The sequence below is a fragment of the Ruditapes philippinarum genome, unplaced genomic scaffold (assembly GCF_026571515.1).
Source record: "Ruditapes philippinarum isolate M1 unplaced genomic scaffold, ASM2657151v2 ctg5169_1_1_1_1, whole genome shotgun sequence".
NCBI lineage: Eukaryota > Metazoa > Mollusca > Bivalvia > Venerida > Veneridae > Ruditapes > Ruditapes philippinarum.
The window spans coordinates 25,163-44,528 of NW_026866764.1; the positions used below are offsets into that span (position 1 = coordinate 25,163).

A 19,366-nucleotide genomic window follows, 5' to 3' on the forward strand; every position below is an offset into this window, starting at 1 on the left:
TGGCCACGACATAGTATCTCGTGTCCACGACTTAGCTTTGTCGTGGCCACGACTTAGCTATCTCGTGGCCACGACTTAGCTATCTCGTGGCCACGACATAGTATCTCGTGGCCACGACATAGTAACTCGTGGCCACGACATAGTATCTCGTGGCCACGACTTAGTAACTCCTGGCCACGAAATAGTATATCGTGGCCACGACTTAGCTACATCTCGCGGCCACGACTTAGTAACTCATCTGATAGCATTGTCTGATAGAGGATATAAATAATAACCGGAGCATAATTTTTTCACTCATTAAGAGATTTTGCAACAACTTGGTAGAAATATTCACCATAATAAGACGATATGTCATTGGAAACAACCAGAGCTGAAAGGTCAAGGTCACACTATGAGATCAAAGGACAATATACATAAGAATGGAATATTTCGTTCGTGTCCGTTGAAAACTTTTTCATCAATCAAGGGATTTTTAAAAAACTTGCACAAATGTTTAACATAGTTAAAGCACATGTCATGCGCAACAATCAGACCTCTTTCTCATATAATTATGTCACACTTAGATGTCAAAGGTCAACTCTGTCTTATCAAACGTAAATATTGTGGTCAGTTCATAATTTTTTCATCCATCCAGTGATTTTGAAATTACTTAGCATAAACGTTCACCATAATAAGACGATGTGTTGCGTAACACCCAGAACTATGGAAGCTTGAATTTACCCCCTAGATGCCGTGTTCGTGACTACTCGTGTGTCGTCATGTCGACTTATATTTACGCGACATGACGTCTTCTATCATTGTTTGGTGAGATAATAAAGATGTATAGGCAACGTTTGTTTCAAGGCATGTCGACATATTTTTTGTCATTAATGGAGTTAATGAGAATCAATAATAGCTATGTCAACGTAATTTATCTCGACAAGCCTTGTTATATCTGCTTCTTGGAATATATCACCGATTATTAACATCATGGGCACTGTCGGAAAGACCCAATTAATATTCGGAAAGTAAACTCCTCCCACCAAACCAAAATCTTATTACATTGAATGGTTCATCTTTTGAATAACATATTGCTGGACACTTGTATAGGTCATTTGTGTTTTAATATAAAATTTGGTATATGTCCGTTTCTATAGTGCATTTTGTATATGCGTTTTTATCTAACTAGCAGTTATACCAATTAAATTTTGTCACAGGGTGAGAAAAAATGTGCAGCCTGACCGGGACTCAAACCCGATATTGTAAAATATCAACTCAATTGATACATTAAGATCAAATTAAACATCAGACTGATAAACTTTTAATATAGCCGAAATTGTTTCCTCAATAAAGGACGATTCTAAATATTTAGTTTATAATTACTCGATGGGCGGGATTTAGTTTCCGAATAATAATTATGACGTTCAAATGGTCCCGTCCTGTTTTATAATAGACATAAGTTATGTCGACATGGTCTGATACAGATGTTGTAAAGATTCTATGTTTCTCCATCAAAACCATGATACAGCAGGCCATGTCGCACTAATATATATCAACATGACCACATATAAATTATCACGGACCACGGCATCTCGGGGGGTCAATTCAAGCTTCCATACAGAACCCTATCTTACAGATAAAGGTCACACTTAGAGAGTCAACATTGTTTGATGGAGGGAATTTGTCGTGTCCTTTGCATAACTTTGTCATCCATCAAGGGATTTTAAAATTACTTGGCAAAAATGTTTACCATAAAAAGGAAATGCAGCGTGCTCAACAACCAGGTCGAAGTCATACACAGAGGTTTTTGATGGTATACGGTATTTTTTCTTATATGTAAAAAATGTTTGAAAACCAGTTTTATCGTTGTAATAGATGTACCATTCGTGTTTAAATATTAAAATAGTTTCGATAGAGTGTTTACAGCGGCGTATCACGTTGGGGGGGGGGGGGGCAGGATCTGACCCCAAAGCGTCTGTGTTTGTATACTGGACTAATCTTCCTTGTAGTGATGGGCTGTAAGAACAAAAATCTGAGAAGGCGGCAGTGCTGACATTGGTAAGACTTACAGATCTGCAAGCATAATTTTAACCTGCTGAATTTGTGATATGTCTAGTATCAGGTAATTTTGGCCTCGTTTCTCCATTACATAAAATGTTTTGAAAAAAGGCATCGGAAAAATCCTTGAACATGTTTTTTGTTGTGTTTTTTCTTCTAGATTTGTGTACAAGATACAGAACATGTAAACATGTATTTTTAACGTATCTTAAATTTATTCTTAGCGTACTTTTTATTATATAAAATTATCACGCTTAATATTGTGTGTAATATTTTCAAAAGATAGAAAAGTATTAAAGCGGTAGGTGCATCGAAAAAGCTTCTTATCGACACGCAGTTACAGGACAAAATATGATTCACTACGACCAAATTGCATTATTATATATAATAATAGAATATTAGAGCAATTAACATGAAAAAAATGTCCTATATAATTATGATCTGATCGTATGATGTCATCTGATCAGTTGTGTCACTCACTGCTGAGTTTATATACAAAGAGCTATTCTTAAAAATTGATGGAACTTTTTTTTTATTTTAGAATAGCGTTTACAGTGTGTCATTAAAAAGATTTGTCCGAAGCACCTATCGTATTGCAAACACTTACATCAGAAGAAAATACTAAAAATTAAAGTCGAAAACCACGTAGTTATTAAGTTAGTAACATAAGGGGACATGCAGAATGAAAACTGTATATCATACACGGTGTTTAATCGTTTCGAACCGATTTGGAGTATTTCCCCGTTCCTGAACTGATTTGGATTCATGGCTGATTTGAATTGATTAAGATAAAATGGATTTTAGCTTGACAAAATAAACACATTTACATTTTTTAGTCTTTGAATATTCTACTTGCATGGAACATTGCAATGTTTAAGGAATTCATATACAACTTTATAAGGTTAGTTAATGGTCTTTTATCTGACAGTTAGAATCGAAAAAACAAATTTCACATGTCAGTGAAGTAATAATAAACACTAGCATAAAAGTGCCAAAAAAGTTATTATTATCTTCGACTTTTCAGGTATTTCATGTTCATTTTATAGAGAGAAAAAATCACACCGTGATTTTATGGTTTTAGTAAAATGTTTTGTCCAGTCATGAATGTGTATTACGTATTTTTATAATTGTTATACATGTATTATAATTATTCGGAAACACTGGTTAATTATATACTGCGAGCCGGCTGCCCCAACCCCAACTCTAAAAAGTACGTGTCCCGTGCATTAATTATTCTACCCAAATATAAACCAAACAGCAAAAACATATTTAAAGTAGAATAAAAAGTACCAAAAAGAAAAGAGTATGAAAAAAAACATGACTTTTTAAATTTTCATTTGAATTGGAGAGGTTTTCAATTCACTTGAATGGTATTGCGCGATTTAATCAATGTTTGATATGAATAATTGAATTAGAGAGCGTAATTTCCAATCATTTAAAAAAAATCTCTACAATACTATGATTTTGCACATCTCTAATTGAAATTGAGACTTGAAGAGCTCTTGAAATTTTCCAATTTGAATTTATATCGAAACTTTGTGAAAACAATGTATATACATACATGTAGATTTGGCATCCCATACATTTATAAATGTAATAACTACAAGTTTATTGTTTACGTATCTGACCATTTGATAGCATGTATCAAATTTGGAAGGGATTTGCCAATTCGCGTATTAAGAATAATTATGGCACATGTCCCTTCAGGTATTCCGTAGTTTGTACAGGAAGTAAACAGAACATGTATACAACACATTTAACGTATAATTTCTTCTCTTGTTTTTATAACGCTTTACCTTAGTTTAACAGGAAAACTTCATTGATATTTAAATGCTTAAAATACAGGGTTTACATGGCATGGAAATTTTTTTTGCAGAATATTGCCTTGTCAGTAAATAAAATCGAATATTAGTAACTAAATGATGTAGTAACCGTACTGTACCCAATTTCGGATATTTGAACTATTTTTAAATGCACTTTGAACTAGCGGTTAGAAATAAACAATCGGATCAAAGTAATGCTGTATAGTGATACTGATAACGAAGATTTTGAGCTTAACGACTTCGAAATGTCAGACGAGCAATCACTTTTAGTCCAGACTTCAGCAAGGATGGGTCGTGCTCAATATAGCTCGGACTCTGAAAAAGAGGGCAGTATTAAAATAGATACAAAAATGGACCAAAAGGAAAGAAGCACACCATGCTTTGTGTTTGTACTTTCATTTTTCTCAGCAATTAGTGGATTTTTATTTGGTTATGATACTGGTGTGGTCTCTGGAGCTATGTTGCTAATTAAAGATCGTTTCCAATTAACTTCAATTAAAGAAGAAGTAATAGTCAGTGTGACAATAGGATTTGCTTTTATATTTGCTCTAATTGGAGGCTGGTTAAATGACAGATTTGGTAGAAAGATGACAACTATTTTAGCAAGCATTGTGTTCACAGTGGGAGCCGTAGTCTTGGCTGCGGCTTATCAGTTTTGGATGCTGGTGCTTGGTAGGGCCATTCTAGGCATGGGAATAGGTATGTTTCATATATATGAGCGTTTTTATTATGATTTTTTGGTAGCTGGATAAAATTCCCCTGCACTATGTGTTTGGCCATCTGACTGTAACCTTCTAGGATAATTTCTTTCTTGTTTCTTTCTGGCATTAAGGGATTTACCTCCATCTTTGACAGACTTTCATGTTTAGTAAAAAAAAAAATTTTTTTTTTTTGTTTGGCAATAAATTTTTAGGTGTACCTGTGATTTTTGTGGGTACCGGTAGGTAACAGGAGGGGAAACAAACAATGTTTATTTTAGGTTTTATTGGAACACTTCAGATTATGTAATGTGTCTACCCTGATGATAAATTATAAGCTTTTAAAATTTCAAAATTTTATTACATTTGTAAGTTTGAAAGATGATTGATCATTTTATAAATATACTGTACTGTACACATATTAAGTACATGTACTAAAATGAATAAAAAGGGAATTTTACCCAGCTGCCATTTTTAGTTAAAAATTGAATAAAATTTGTTTTCCATAGCATATTTTCTCTTGATATTTCTACATTATATACATGTATAAACTCAGTTGTTTCATCATGTTGATACCTTTACAGCTGACAAACTTGAAAGAGTCATTAGGCATCTGTTTATTACGGCAGGATGTTATACAAATCTCTTTATTGATTTTAATGCATTAAGTTGGATATATTAAGAATGCTTAATTATATATACAATAATCCATATAAAAAACATACATGAAATATATCAATACATGTATTTGAAACTATTTTCATGCTGTCAGTTTTGTCATGGACTTTAATTGTCAATTTGTTAATTATATATATTTTTTGACAGCTCCAAATGTTGTAACCTGGCTCTTCTACCTCCAGGAAATATTAGGCACTTTGACTTTTCAAGCCCATGTTAAAGGTCCGGCATAACTTGTAAAATCTAAAATATCTTCTAAAATCCCCTGCACTGCAAACTTGTTAGAAATATTCTCAATTTTTTCAACTATTTTGATGTTCAATCAAAACCACTATTGACCAAGCAGTATTGGGACAGATAGAAAATGAAATACTGACAAATCCTGCCCGCTACTATACCAGACGCACTGCCCAGGCTGTTAGGGAGTGGGCTTATCAGTTGATACATGTAAATGACTGGTGGTTTACCAGTTAGAAATATATCATTGTGATTATGAGCATGGAGTTTGCATGAAGTTTTTTACCCAATATTTTTTCATTATATAAATGTCATATGAAAGGTCTTTATGGCAGATTAGCAGAGTTTTAAGGGGAGATAATTGTTTCAGGCATGGCGTCCATGACGGTGCCAGTATATATTGCTGAATGTGCACCAATGTCTATGAGGGGCCGTTTAGTAACCCTCAATACACTCTTCATAACTGGTGGACAATGCATTGCCAGTATTATTGACGGTGCATTTAGTTACGACAAAGAACATGGATGGAGGTACTCTTTAGTGATAACTTTACATAAATCTGCTCATAAAAGCTTTTAAGAAAGGTCACAATTGCCCATGTTCCTATGGGCAGCTTTTGGTGGAAGTACTTGAAAATGGTAAGGTAATTATTATATTGTATCGTATAGACAAGCTTGACAAAGACTGGTTTGGAACTTTTTCCAGGAATGGCTTCAATGACGGTACCTGTCTATATTGCGGAATGTGCGCCAATGCATATGCGAGGAAGGCTGGTAACTCTTAATAACCTGTTTATAACGGGCGGTCAGTGTGTGGCTAGTGTTGTAGATGGCGCCTTCAGTTACGATAAAGAAAATGGATGGAGGTAAGCGAATGCTTTATCAACAGTATGGGGAAGCATGTCTGTGTTTTTAAAGGTATCTTTTATCTTACATTGTTTCAGGGATGGTACTTTGTTCTTCTTTTATCTTTTTCAATTTATTGGAGCTATAGGCCAATCCAGTGGGATAAAAAGAGTCATGACCCCATATGAACAATGAGTAAAATGCCAAACCCCCTCGAGAATATGCATTACCTTTTATCAAATTATGCAACCCCCTCTGGTAAAAAATCCTTAATCCGCCCCTCAGAGCTTCTATAAGCTAGTAGATTTGACCTGATGATACAATGCAAATCTGTTAAAGAATTAGTATAAATATTTCTCTCTCAAAAACAGTTCATCAAATACATGCTCTATTGAAAGTAGGCATGAACAATTTTCCTTTTATGTTACCTTAATAATTAAATGTTTATGTTATTTACAGATGGATGTTAGGCCTTGCTGCTGTGCCGTCTATCGTACAGTTTATCGGGTTTATTTTCTTGCCAGAAAGTCCTCGTTGGTTGATTGCTAATGGAAAAAGTGATACAGCTCGAACAGTTCTAGTAAACATACGGGGGACCACAGACATAGAATCAGAATTGGAAGAAATCGAGGCAACTGTTGAAGAAGATAGGCTGGAAAAAGAAAAAGCAGGTGTCTGAATTAAAGTCATTTGGTACATAGTAAAGTAAATAAAAAAAAATAAAATTGTATATAAATATTTAAGATTTGTAAAAGGAGTATATATTTCCAGTTAATGTTTATTGGTTCCAATGTACAGTAAAACCTGTGTAGAGCAATACCCTGTGAGAGACAAAGATTTAGGTTGCTTTTGAGAGGTCTTGCTCTATAGGGGTAAAATTATTGTTTATTGTTAATTATTATAGAAATAATACCGTTGTTGTACAGAGGTTATTGCTTTATGGAGGGCTGGCTCGGTAGGGGTTGAACTGTATTAAACTTCAACTATTTTACAATTTACAATTAGCATTCTCATTTCTCAACATCAGTGTTATTCCATACAATGAGGGGGGGATAGATGTTAGTTAACCCTTTCCCCCATGAGCATATTGTGAAAAATGGCCGTTTTCACTGAAAAGCCTCCTGTTACAAGTTCAAACTGCTATGAAACTATGAAAAATACTTCAATACTAATCAAACTTGGCACAAATGTTGACTGGACCATTGTCTTTGTAACGACATGCTCAGTCTTAAATTTCCTGTTACCATGGCAACAAGGGGACATCTCAAAATTTCCAAAAATCACTATTTTGCCTCGATTTTTTCCATCAAAATTTATTTCAAAGTGCTGCAACTGCTCAAGGGATTGAGATAGAGTCAAAGGCTTTTCAGCGTTGGTTAAACGTTACATTATGATCGACCTGGGGTCATTTTTAGCCTCTCACAAGTCCAAAATTTTCTTGGCGATTCAAACCCCCCCCTAAAAGAAGGGGGCACATCCCCCTTCTGGCAACCCCCTGATGTATGTTTTGGATGGGGGGCGGCGCCGAAAAAGTGCTCAATTTTTTAAGCAACATTTCTCAAACGAAAACTTATGTTTGGGACCCAAATAGGACATTTTTTCACTATTTGAGGTCTAAAAAGGGGGGGGGTCGAAAGTGCGTTGTTTCGCGTATATATGTGGTAAAGGGTTAAGCTCTTTGGATGTCTGTGGCCGAGTGGTAATGGTTGCTGATCTTGAACTTGCCCCTCATTGCTATGGGTTTGAAAATTTCTTACAAAGACAATGTCTGGAACAGCCCCAACTGGAATTGCATTGAATTAATAAAAAAGAAATTCTTGAACTATTTATATTTTTCTCATATTTCACATACTTTTGTTGGTAAAAAAAACCCATCAACTTATTTCCTACTTTTTTCCTTCAGGTTCAAATGTATTTATGAAGATATTGAGGACTCCGCCTGTAAGGAGGGCCCTCATTGTGGGGTGTGGCTTACAACTTTTCCAGCAACTTTCCGGTATAAATACTGTCATGTAAGATTGGAAAGCCATTTTCTAATTTTAGTGTTTGTTACCAATTTTAATATTTATAATTTTATTAAAATTAAACTTATAATAAACGACTGAAATGTCATCAAAAAAATTGTCATAAATTTTAATTGATTTAACTTTGATTGAACTAGAATACTTTGAAGGAACTCCACTGAGGTCCATAAGCCTAAGACACAAAATTTCCAAATCTTACTTAGATCAGCAGGGGCATTTAAAATGGAAAGATGTGCAAAGGATTATTGAGAAATATACTGAGAAATAAAATTGAAAATCATATTTTGTGCAAATTAAGCCCAATTTGAGTAAACAAACTTTGCAATGCTTTTATATTTTGGGTCATTTTTCACATATAGATTAGAATAATTATTCTGGATAAATGGAGCAAGCAAATGATCTGGAATTTTGCACACAAGCTATTATCAAATGCAACATTAACCTTGAAAAAAAAATCCTGTTCCATCAGTGGAGTCCCTTTAAAGCATATTTTAAGATTTAAATGTCAAGAAAATTTTGACCTATATGAGCAACCAGGTTACTGAAGAATCTATATATGTATTTGGACCTACTTCAGTATACATTGTATGTAGTCTGAAATTTGTTATCTGAAATATGTCATAAATTTGATACTTAATTTCATCTCAATTAGTTGTATACCTTACTGTTGTATGTGTTAGGAGCAGTTAAATGTTTGACTTACTTAGTAACTAGTAAATGTTAGGGTAATACTGGACAGCTTGTATAAGTAATTAAGTCCTCTTCATATAGATAAAGTGTGACTGAATACTACCTTAAGCAAATCTGTTGAAACATTTTCTCTTACATATTAGGTATTTAGCCTTTAATCTGTTAGGGCTTTAATCTGTTAGGGCAGTCTTTTAACAATTTAGTCGCTGATGATACAAAATGAAAATTATTTTCAATAATCTGTTGATGTATAAAAACCCAACCAAAAATAATAATTTGCAAGAATCTGAGAGGCATTTACTTACAAACTGTGATGTTAATTATTCATAAGGGGCCTCCTTGGTCAAGTGGTTTGGGTTGCTGACTTTAAACCACTTGCTCCTCCATTTCTGTGGGCAAGGGGCATAATTTGGAAAGTTATATTTTTGGAGTTAAGCTCCTTTTAAACTTAGAATTGTTGTTAATATTTGTTCTTTTAACAGATAGGCATTAACACTGCATGCCATGCTCATGTTTAAAGTTATATATTTTGATTATATATTTTGATTTCTCTCTGCAAGGGAAACATTACTATTTATCATTTTGTATTTATTTTGAAATCTTAAAAGAAATTATTTGTGATTTTGATAGGCTTAGATTCCAATTGGCTGCACATATGGTACCATAATTATAAGAATGTCAGCAGGAAACGGGTTACTGCTAAGATTTATATGCAATTATTGTGTGTTTCAGGTACTACAGTGCCACTATAATCAAAATGTCAGGTGTCCGGAAACAAAGTGATGCAATATGGTTAGCGGCGGCCACAGCCGGTGTAAATTTTGTGTTCACTATAGTGGCATTGTTCCTTGTAGAGAGATTGGGAAGAAAAAAACTCATTATGGGAAGCTTGTTTGGTATGTTAAAAAACCTGTATACAGGGTTGTCATTTATATCTGAGGCAACAGAATGATATGCCAATGAAAGAATATGATTTGGCTATGGGTATAGGGGGATATTTTGATAAACAGAATTTAACCGATATAGATTACCAATCTGTAAATAATGAAAACCTTTGTATAAGAAGTGTTTTATTTTGAGTCCAAATAAAATTAAATAATATAACCTGAAAATCTTTTTAATAAACAATCACATTTACAAGGTTGACAGATGAGTCCAAATAAGATTAAATAATACATGCATAACCTGAATATCATTTTTATTACCAATCACATTTACAAGGTTGAAAGTCGCTGTTCTAATTGCATGTTTACAAGGATAATCATTAGTTTTTGTATCATTCATTTTGTGCAATACACATATATATAATACCCATGTTTTGATTGAAGTAAACATATTGTGGCCTAGTGAGTAAGATTATTGACTTTGAATTGTTTGCTCATACTGTTACTGGTTCAAATCCAATATGTTTCTATCAAGATAGAAATGTAGCTATTTGTTCTGCCCAGGCTCCCACTGCTGCTGTTACCTGCTATATATAGCACAATTCTAAATAAAAAAAAGATCTTTTTTTGCAAAACTTTGATATTGATTTATTATTAAAGGGATACTCAGGCAAAATAATGATAAAAATATATAATTGTTCTTCTGTACTCAATTCACCCTAAAATGACATTTCTTAAAGTCCCAGCATGAATTTCTGTATAAATTCTATATATTTTGGGTTTGAAGCTTAACCCATTACTTCATGAGCATTTTGTGAAAAATGGCTGTTTTCATTGAAAAGTCTCCCGTTACAAGTTCAAATTGCTATAATGCTATAAAAACTGCTTCAACACTTATCAAACTTGGCACAAATGTTGACTGGACCATTGCCCTTGCAACAACATGCTCAGGCTTAAATTTTCTGTTACCATGGCAACGAGGGGACATCTCAAAATTGCCAAAAATCACTATTTTGCGTTGATTTTTTCCATCATAATTGATTTCAAAGTGCTCCAACTTCTCAATGGATTGAGATAGAGTCAAATGCTTTTCAGCGTTGGTTACACGTTACCTTATGATCAATCTGAGGTCATTTATAGCCTCTCACAAGTCCAAAATTTTCTTGGCGATGAGGGGGACTCCGCCCCCCTTCAAACCCCCCAAACAAAAGGGGGCACATCCCCCTTCTGGTAACCCCCTGATGTATCTTTTGGTTGGGGGGCCGCGCAGAAAAAGTGGTCACTTTTTTTAACAACATTTCTCAAACAAAAACGAGTGTTGGGGGCCTAAATAAGGCATTTTTTCACCATTTGAGACAACAAAAAGTGGGGGGGGGGGGGTGAAAAAGCCGTTAAAAGGCGTGTATATGAAGTAATGGGTTAAATATATCTATATATGTTGAACGAAATTTAGACGCCAACAGAATCACCGAATAGTTTAAAAACAAGTCATGACTGTGATTTGAACAAACCCTGGTAGTTACAATAACAAGTATTGTAGATATTGTATAATTGAAACAAGTCTAAATAATTGATTTGACATGTTCTTTAACGTTTCCAGAGTACACAGTGCCAACAATTGTGAAATCTTAGCGCTCTAACCTGACCCACGCAGGTCAAGTTAGGAAAACGCCATTTTATTCTTTATATGGAGAAAAGTTTTGTTCCTTTGACTGTTTAGTGTATTCATTTTGAGGACATTTACAGAATAATGAATGAAAAATTCAAAACTAAGAGATGAAAATTTTGCCTGTGTCTTCCTTTAAAATGTTATACATGTACTTGTTTTTCAACTATACCAGTTGGATTTGTTTTCTAGTGGTCTTGTACACTTTATTAATGGCAGTTTGGTGAAAACTTCAAATTTATGTCTGCAAAATTTACTAGAATTACAAATGGATTGTTACCGTAAACATTTTAGCAGTGGTTGTTTGATGCACTATATTTTCTAATGATCCAAGCGTTCTTAGTATAATATTGAAGAAATTTGGCAAATACATTAAATTTACTTTGGTTTTTTTAAAAACACTCTTTTTTTTTTTTTTTGTAAACAAACATCTGACGAGAATATGTGACATAAACAGAAGCAATGTTAACTCTAGGACATAGACAATTTAGGGCACTTGACAATACTTTGATACCATCTTTGAAATTCGGTAATTGTATATGACTTGATTATGATTGTCTTGTTTGGTTTATATTTTAGGTGTATTGCTGAGCTTGATAGTTTTGGCAGTAGGTTTCCAGTTGGCAGCCTTCCATTCCCCACCCATTTCTTGGTCAGAAGAGGGGGATAACTCTTGCCATGGCTACAAGTAATTTAACATTTCTGTATTATTCTGAAAACCTTTTGATCCTTGCTATCCTTAATATCTTAAATTTATACATAAGTGAAGTGTGACAAGTTCAGTGAAATTTTAGCAGCTAACAGCCACATACTTCGAGACTTCCCCAGCTCTATACAAGTGGCCATGGGGTAGTTTTAATCACTGCTATTATTCCTATAGTCAGATGTGATATATTTTCAATCATTTATAATGGTTTTGTTTTATTTCCAGCTATTGTGAAGAGTGTATAGAGAATGTAGATTGTGGATTTTGCTACAATGACTATGGTCAGGGCGTTGTCAATGGATCATGTCTACCTAAAGATGGAGATGATTCAAGTCATTCTAAAGGTAACACTTTTTCAAGAAATGTAAAATTTAGAAAATTTAAAATTGATTCATTACCCTGGGTATTAAGATCTTTTGTGAAAGATCACATAGTATGTGACCAACAAATTGGCGACAATAAGGTCAAATTGACATTCACTAATTGCTGCGAACAGTCTCACTTTTAACAACTTTTATCTTGGTTTATCAGTCAGCAGTCAATTAAGGTGATTTTTTTTTAAAATGTACATTAGAAAAATACACTCTTTTTCGCAACTTCCAAATACTTGTATTGTCATTTGCGGAATTGGCCAATTGCAATGGATACTCTGCATTAGTGAGCATTTTGTTACTCTTATTGCAGAACTGTTATGTCTGTTGATTAATCAAATAGAATATCACTTTGTTGAATATCATTGTAAATCAAAGAATGTGTTTAAATTATTATACAGTGGGACGGTGTAATGCTACGACAGGGGAAGAACCGGATCTGATATATGCGTACCAGTATTGTCCGACAGATTACTCATGGATGGGAATTGCTGGCCTGGCAATCTACCTCATGTTTTTTGCACCAGGTAAATAAAGATATTGGCATTTATGATGCATTTTAGGATGTCTGATAAATATTAGACAAGTATCTAAATATCGAAATTAACCAGTAGAACTGAACATATCCATGTCACCAGTGCAAACCAAGATCTGTTGGGAAGGTTTCAAGATACCTGTTGACTAAATAACAAACAGTGCTGACCATGATAAGACAGCACAAAGATGTGGTATGTCCATGCTTGCTTTCTGATCATGGTCTGCACTGTTCACTATTCAGTCAATAGGACTATTGGCTATTCAATTAATATGTTGAATGGTTTCATCCAGATTAAAGTTGGACATTTGAGATATTTAGAGTGGTAAGGGTTAAGAACTGATAGTCTGATTCGTTATGTCAAATATTTTTTTTTTTTAACTGCAAAATACACATTTTTTTTCATCAATATTTCTTAATATTTCATTTATAAAAAAATGCTTATAATACAATAACAAATACTACAAGAAAAGAAATAATAATCTGTCTCCATTCGTAAATGCATATAAAAGATAATTAATGAAAATACGTAAGGTTGAGCAGAGAAGTATTTTCCATGACATCATATGGATTTTTAACATCACAACTGATGTCATATTTCTTTCCTTACTCTCCACATATCTTATAGTAATGTAATCAATTGTTCAGTTTATTTAATACATAGAGGATATTTGTTTGTTTTGCATGTAAGATTGAAATATAATTTCACTGAGTGAACACCAGATGCAATATTTTCACGAGTGGCGTAGCCACAAGTGAAAATATAATAGATGGTGTTCACGAATGAAATATATTTCAATGTTATATGTAAAACAAATAAATTTTCTTTTTATTTTATGCTTTTTAAGTGATTTTAAGCTATTTTTTACTGATTTTGCCGTGTAACGTCTCGCATCGCCTTTGTGACGTCATTATATCATGACGTCACATCATCAGTTTTGAAATCTAGTTCCGTTAAATTTCTCTAATTTTGTTAAATTTCTAACATGATGTATGATGACATTGACTTTCTTTTCCTAAAGAAGCAAAATTTACGTATGACGGCATTTATTTCTGCCTGTTATTCCATTTAGTTATGATTTTCTGTTCATCCGCATTCAGATATAGTCCGGCTACAGTGAAAATTATATTTTATAAATTTCACTAGTGGTTTATCAGAATATAATCATCTGATATATTACAATAAAACACTGGAAAGCATGAAATAAATTATGATGTATAGTATATAGTAAAGAGTATGTTGTTAATTACTTTATAGACCGCCTCCGTGGTCGAGGGGTTAGAATCGATGACTTCTAATCCAGTTACCTCTCTGGTGTGGGTTCGATCCCCGGGAGATGCTTTGGTAGTTAAGCGCGGAGGAAGGTAGTCTAGTACTGGTGTAACTCTCCAGGAACGATGGCTAGGAAACTATCTGCCTATATGACTGAAATAGTGTTAGAAAAAGGCGTAAAATGAAACAAACAAACAGTAATTACTTTATGTTATCAGGTATGGGACCTATGCCATGGACTATCAACTCAGAGATCTACCCTCTATGGGCAAGAAGTACATGTAACTCGTTAGCTACGGCAACTAATTGGCTATCTAATCTAGTTGTCTCAATGACATTCCTCACACTTACAGAAACCATCACTAAATATGGTAAGTCGAAGTTTGATCTGAAAGATTTATATGCTTCCGAAACTTCTAAATGGAGAAACGAGTATCCTTTGTGTCCTTCTATCTGTCCTTTCTCCTAATCTTATGTCCTTTCTTTCAATTGTCTGTCCTATTTTCCAACAATCAGTCATTCTTTCCATCTGTCTGTCTTTCCTTATGTGCTTTCTTTGGTGCTTCCATTTGCCAATATGTCCTTTCTTCCTTACTGCAACCTTTTGCCCTAAATTCCAACAATCTGTCCTTTCTAACTGTCTGTTATTCTGTATGTGCTTTCTTTGGTCCTTTCATCTGCCAATCTGTCCTTTCTTCCTTACTGTTTCTTTCTGTCCTTTCGTCCAACCTTTGGTCCTTTCTTCTAACTTTCTGTCCGTTCTTCCATTCTTCCTTGTTCTTTTTGCCTTTATTCTGTCCTTTATCCTTCTGTCCTTTCTTTCATCCTTCTGTCCTTTCCTACATCCTTCTGTCCTATATTCTGCCCTTCAGTCTTTTCTACTGTCTTTCTATAGCACTTACTTACCTTTTCACATAACACCATCATTTATTGACTGATAATTGTGTAATATTTTTGTATTTGTACCATTCATGCTTCTCTACAATGGACTTAGATTTTTGTTTGAATGAATCATGGTCAAGGTCAGTTTTACTTTACATACATTTAATATTCTCAGTACATCAAGGCTGGTTTTGTACTCTATTTACTGTGTGTGAAATTAAGTGACATTTTTTTAATGAAATTTTGGGATGGAATATTTTCTTTTTCCAAAGTATGCAAGGAAGTTTTGGATACTCTGTCATATTTTACATAAGAAAACTTTGTGTTGTTTTATTGCAGGTACATACTGGTTGTTTGTGGGAATTGTGGTTATTGCATTAGTTTTTATGGGAATTACATTACCTGAAACCAGTGGGACAAAATTAGAGGAAGTTGAACTGTTGTTCTCACAACCACTGTGCAGTTGTTCGAAACCCCCACCCACACATCACGAGGAGCACACAAAATATGTGGAATAGATACAAGATAATCTCTTCTCTATGTAAATTACATGGAAAAAATGTGATAAACTTTACAGAGCAAAATATGACAGTGTTAGGATGAATTTTATGAAATATCTTGGATATCGTCAATCTAATTAAACCCAGTTACAAAATTATGCTATGCATTAGGTTCTGACAGTCACCAATAGAAGGTCACCTTCTTGTGACCTTTCAATTAAGGAATTTGTGGCCACAATGGTGTTCTATAAAGTCATGGAGCTAAATATAAATATATGAATATCTGTGATAAAGTAGATCAGTTTCTATTTTTTAAAACCAAGAAACCAAGATAGGTGTATGTGATTATCAAGATATCATATATTACCAGTGGACAAAAAATGGGGGCATCTGTGAATGAGTGCTTACATTCCATACTAGTAAATGATAGAATTGTACGTCCCACATAAAATATTTTCAAAATAACTACTTAAATAATCTTAGTAAAATAGAAAAGACTTGTCTGACTTCATGGATGATGAGGTATTATTTAAAATGCTTCGCTGTAACTGTTGATTTGATTGGTTGGCTTAAAATAACTTTATTATAAAATTTAAGTCCATTAGAAGAGTAAACACAGATCTACATGTAAACATTAAGAAGATCTGAGCTTTAGTCAGACTGGAATACCCTGCTCCTTGTCGTTAAATTGGCATTGAGCTTTTAACATATATTTGTATTTGAAATATGAAAATTTTAAGACATTTAAAACATCTTTAGAGAATATTAACATGTAAATTGTTTTTATTCGAATGTTATTTGATTTTTGTTTTTTGGTTGTTTTTTTTTCTTGTTCAGGAATTTTAGTTGTGTTTAAGGCAGAGTGGTCAAGATTGTTGTCAGCTTCTTCTTCTTCTTTCTTATGATAAAGCTATATTGTTGGCTGATGGAATGTTGGTGGTTCTACTCATGTGCCCATTTGTGCCTGAAATAACGCACAAAGGGGAACTGGAGGTCTCTCCACAAGTAAAGGTGGAAAGTCACCAAATGACCTATACTGTGTTGGTGTGACATAGAACCAAACAAACAAACAAAAATGAATTAGGAATAATTCTGTTTTATTCATTAGACAACGAAAACTGTGATAGATTTTTGAAAAAAAAAATTTTTTTGCTTTATACACAGTTTGTTAAAGAAATAAGAGATTAAGTGCCTTGATATGAACTTATTTTATATAATGGTGCCTTTAGTGAATGTATGACTTTATATTCATTTTATTTTTTTATTTGTTTTCCATATGACTGTATTAGCTGACAATGAAAAGGCCAAACTAAAATGAATGACATGTACATTTGTACACTGTATTTCTCATTGTCAATGACATTTCATGTGTTTTTCATTACCTTTTTTTATAAATAATATATTTGTCTAGTCAGATATGGGGGAAAGTGCAAAATAGTCTGGAAAAAATATATATGTAAGGTGTAGCAATAGTTAAAATATGAAAATTGGTAAACTTAGCATTCTGAATAGTTGAACCAGAGAGAGAACTCTGTCTCAATGTTAGGTGAGTGAATGTAAGAGTTGTCTTCCTTGATGTTGTATAAGTATGTGCCATGCCTTAACCTGCTGAACTGTTTAAAGCAGCATGCCTCCAGATTCGAGCTAATTTTCATGAAAATTTAGAAAATCATTTAAAATTTATTAAAAAGTAAAATATTGCGAATTGGACAATGAAAATAATTTTGACATTGCAAACAGCACTTACAACCCATGTTAATTAACTAAAAAGAGGTCACAATATGCAAAAATTGCCCTGAGTGAGCAAGGCAGTAGAAATTTGGTGAAAAAAACTGCAAATTCGTTCATACATCATACATAACATCAATATTATTACTTTCATCTTGAATCTTTTTTCTTGTGTTTAAATCTCAGTACTTTTTCCTCAAGTTTGATTTTCTTGAAATATTTTGCATCGTCTGGAGGTAACAGCTTTAATAGATTTGCTCAGCTTTTGAAGCTTTGTAATGGATGTCACTATATAAATACAATTATTGAGCCACAGTTCCGATAGTTTGGAGGCTAGTCAGTCTGTACAGAATGTGCACACTGGCCCAGCTTTACAGTTGTGGCAAAGGTTTCTCACTTTTTCTGGTTCCAGCACTTTATGGGTTAAGTGCATTTATATTTTTGTACTAAGTACATAATTATATATTGCTAAGAATTGATATTTTCATGTGTTATGAGGGATATCTGTTTTAATGTACATGTGGTTTTTTATATAAGGTAGATACATTATTTCGAAAGTTTATATTCTCATTTAATTTCTGAAAAAAAATGTTTGGCCTGTGATTATGTGCAAATTCTACCCCTCTGAAGTTCATGTATAATTGAAATAAACAACATATATTCCTATTATTGTTAGTGATTGAATTAGAAAAAGTATGATAGAAATAACAAAGTTAACCCATGGTTATGAATATCAATTGCACTTCTAAATATTTACATCTTTTTAAACTGTACTAGCAATTTAAATACATGTTTTTCTAAAATTGATTCTTTTTAAATTGTTGTGCATTCATGTACATTCATGACCTTAATTTGAAATTAATGATACAAGTTTAATGCTTTTTTGATCGCCTTTATTTTATTTATGAACATGTAAATGTGCAGGTTGTAACAGTAAGGGAAATGAACACATTTATAACATATTTATTCAGATTTACATTCATGTATATTTTCATGCCTGTTTTAAACATCTTGTTTGTAAAAATAAAGTTTATTTTAATAAAAAATACATTAACGTCTGTTTTTTTGTGTTATTTATTTGTTCTGTTTTTGTGGACCAAAACATTTCTCAAGTATTTTATCATCATTATCTTGTATACATTATATGTCCGCCTGCTCGCCTTTATATGGAGAGCATTTAGTGGAGTGGTGGCCTAGTGGTTAAGGTGTCTGCCTCTTAACCCAGAGATCATGGGTCCAAGTCCTAATCGAATCACGACCATATTTCTTCATAAGACACCAGTGCTGATCGGTTCCAGGAAGCGGAGTCGAAAGTGATTTATATGAGTTGAAAAAAAATTGTTTCGCAATCGAGCTTAAATAAATATGTTTAAACCAGGAAGAGCATATGTTTGTTGGTGGATGGGTCACAAAGAAATGTTCTAATGACATACTCAGATCTCGGGACGTATTTGTCAGAAACCGGCACAATACGAGCAAAGACCAATTAAAAGTCCGAGATCCAAGAGAAATCTCAGCCAAAAGTTTTATAACCTTGAGTTCAGGCTACAAGGTTATAATACTTTTTTCTGACTTCAGTCTCAAATCTCAGGATTTTTATTGGTCAGTGTGCATTCTGAGATCTAAGATAAAAGATTAATAACCTTGAGGCCAGGAGTCGCTGGTTCGATCATCGAGCGAGGCAAAATGTCTCGTCCCAAGGTCATTTGTCTCTCGCCGATGGCACGGATCTTAATATAAATCCGTGCCATTGGTTAAGAAATCATGTGTGATATTTAGTAAATAGCCA

General features: G+C 33.5%; 1 protein-coding gene across 2 annotated transcripts; it reads left to right on the plus strand.

The window, feature by feature from the left end:
* The first annotated feature begins 3,795 nt into the window (after positions 1–3,795).
* On the plus strand, positions 3,796–18,635 carry LOC132733596 (proton myo-inositol cotransporter-like). Of its 2 annotated transcripts, none has more exons than XM_060720257.1 (10): positions 3,796–4,559; positions 5,844–6,003; positions 6,778–6,989; positions 8,222–8,330; positions 9,765–9,928; positions 12,162–12,270; positions 12,514–12,632; positions 13,061–13,186; positions 14,686–14,838; positions 15,689–18,635. In XM_060720257.1, exons 1-10 carry the CDS (start codon positions 4,055–4,057, stop codon positions 15,865–15,867), a joined length of 1,836 nt encoding a protein of 611 aa, XP_060576240.1. In that variant the 5' UTR covers positions 3,796–4,054; the 3' UTR covers positions 15,868–18,635. The 2 variants fall into 2 exon arrangements, with proteins under 2 accessions (XP_060576240.1, XP_060576239.1); XM_060720256.1 differs by lacking the exon at positions 5,844–6,003 and adding an exon at positions 6,179–6,338 and having other exon boundaries at positions 3,801–4,559.
* Positions 18,636–19,366: the final 731 nt, after the last annotated feature.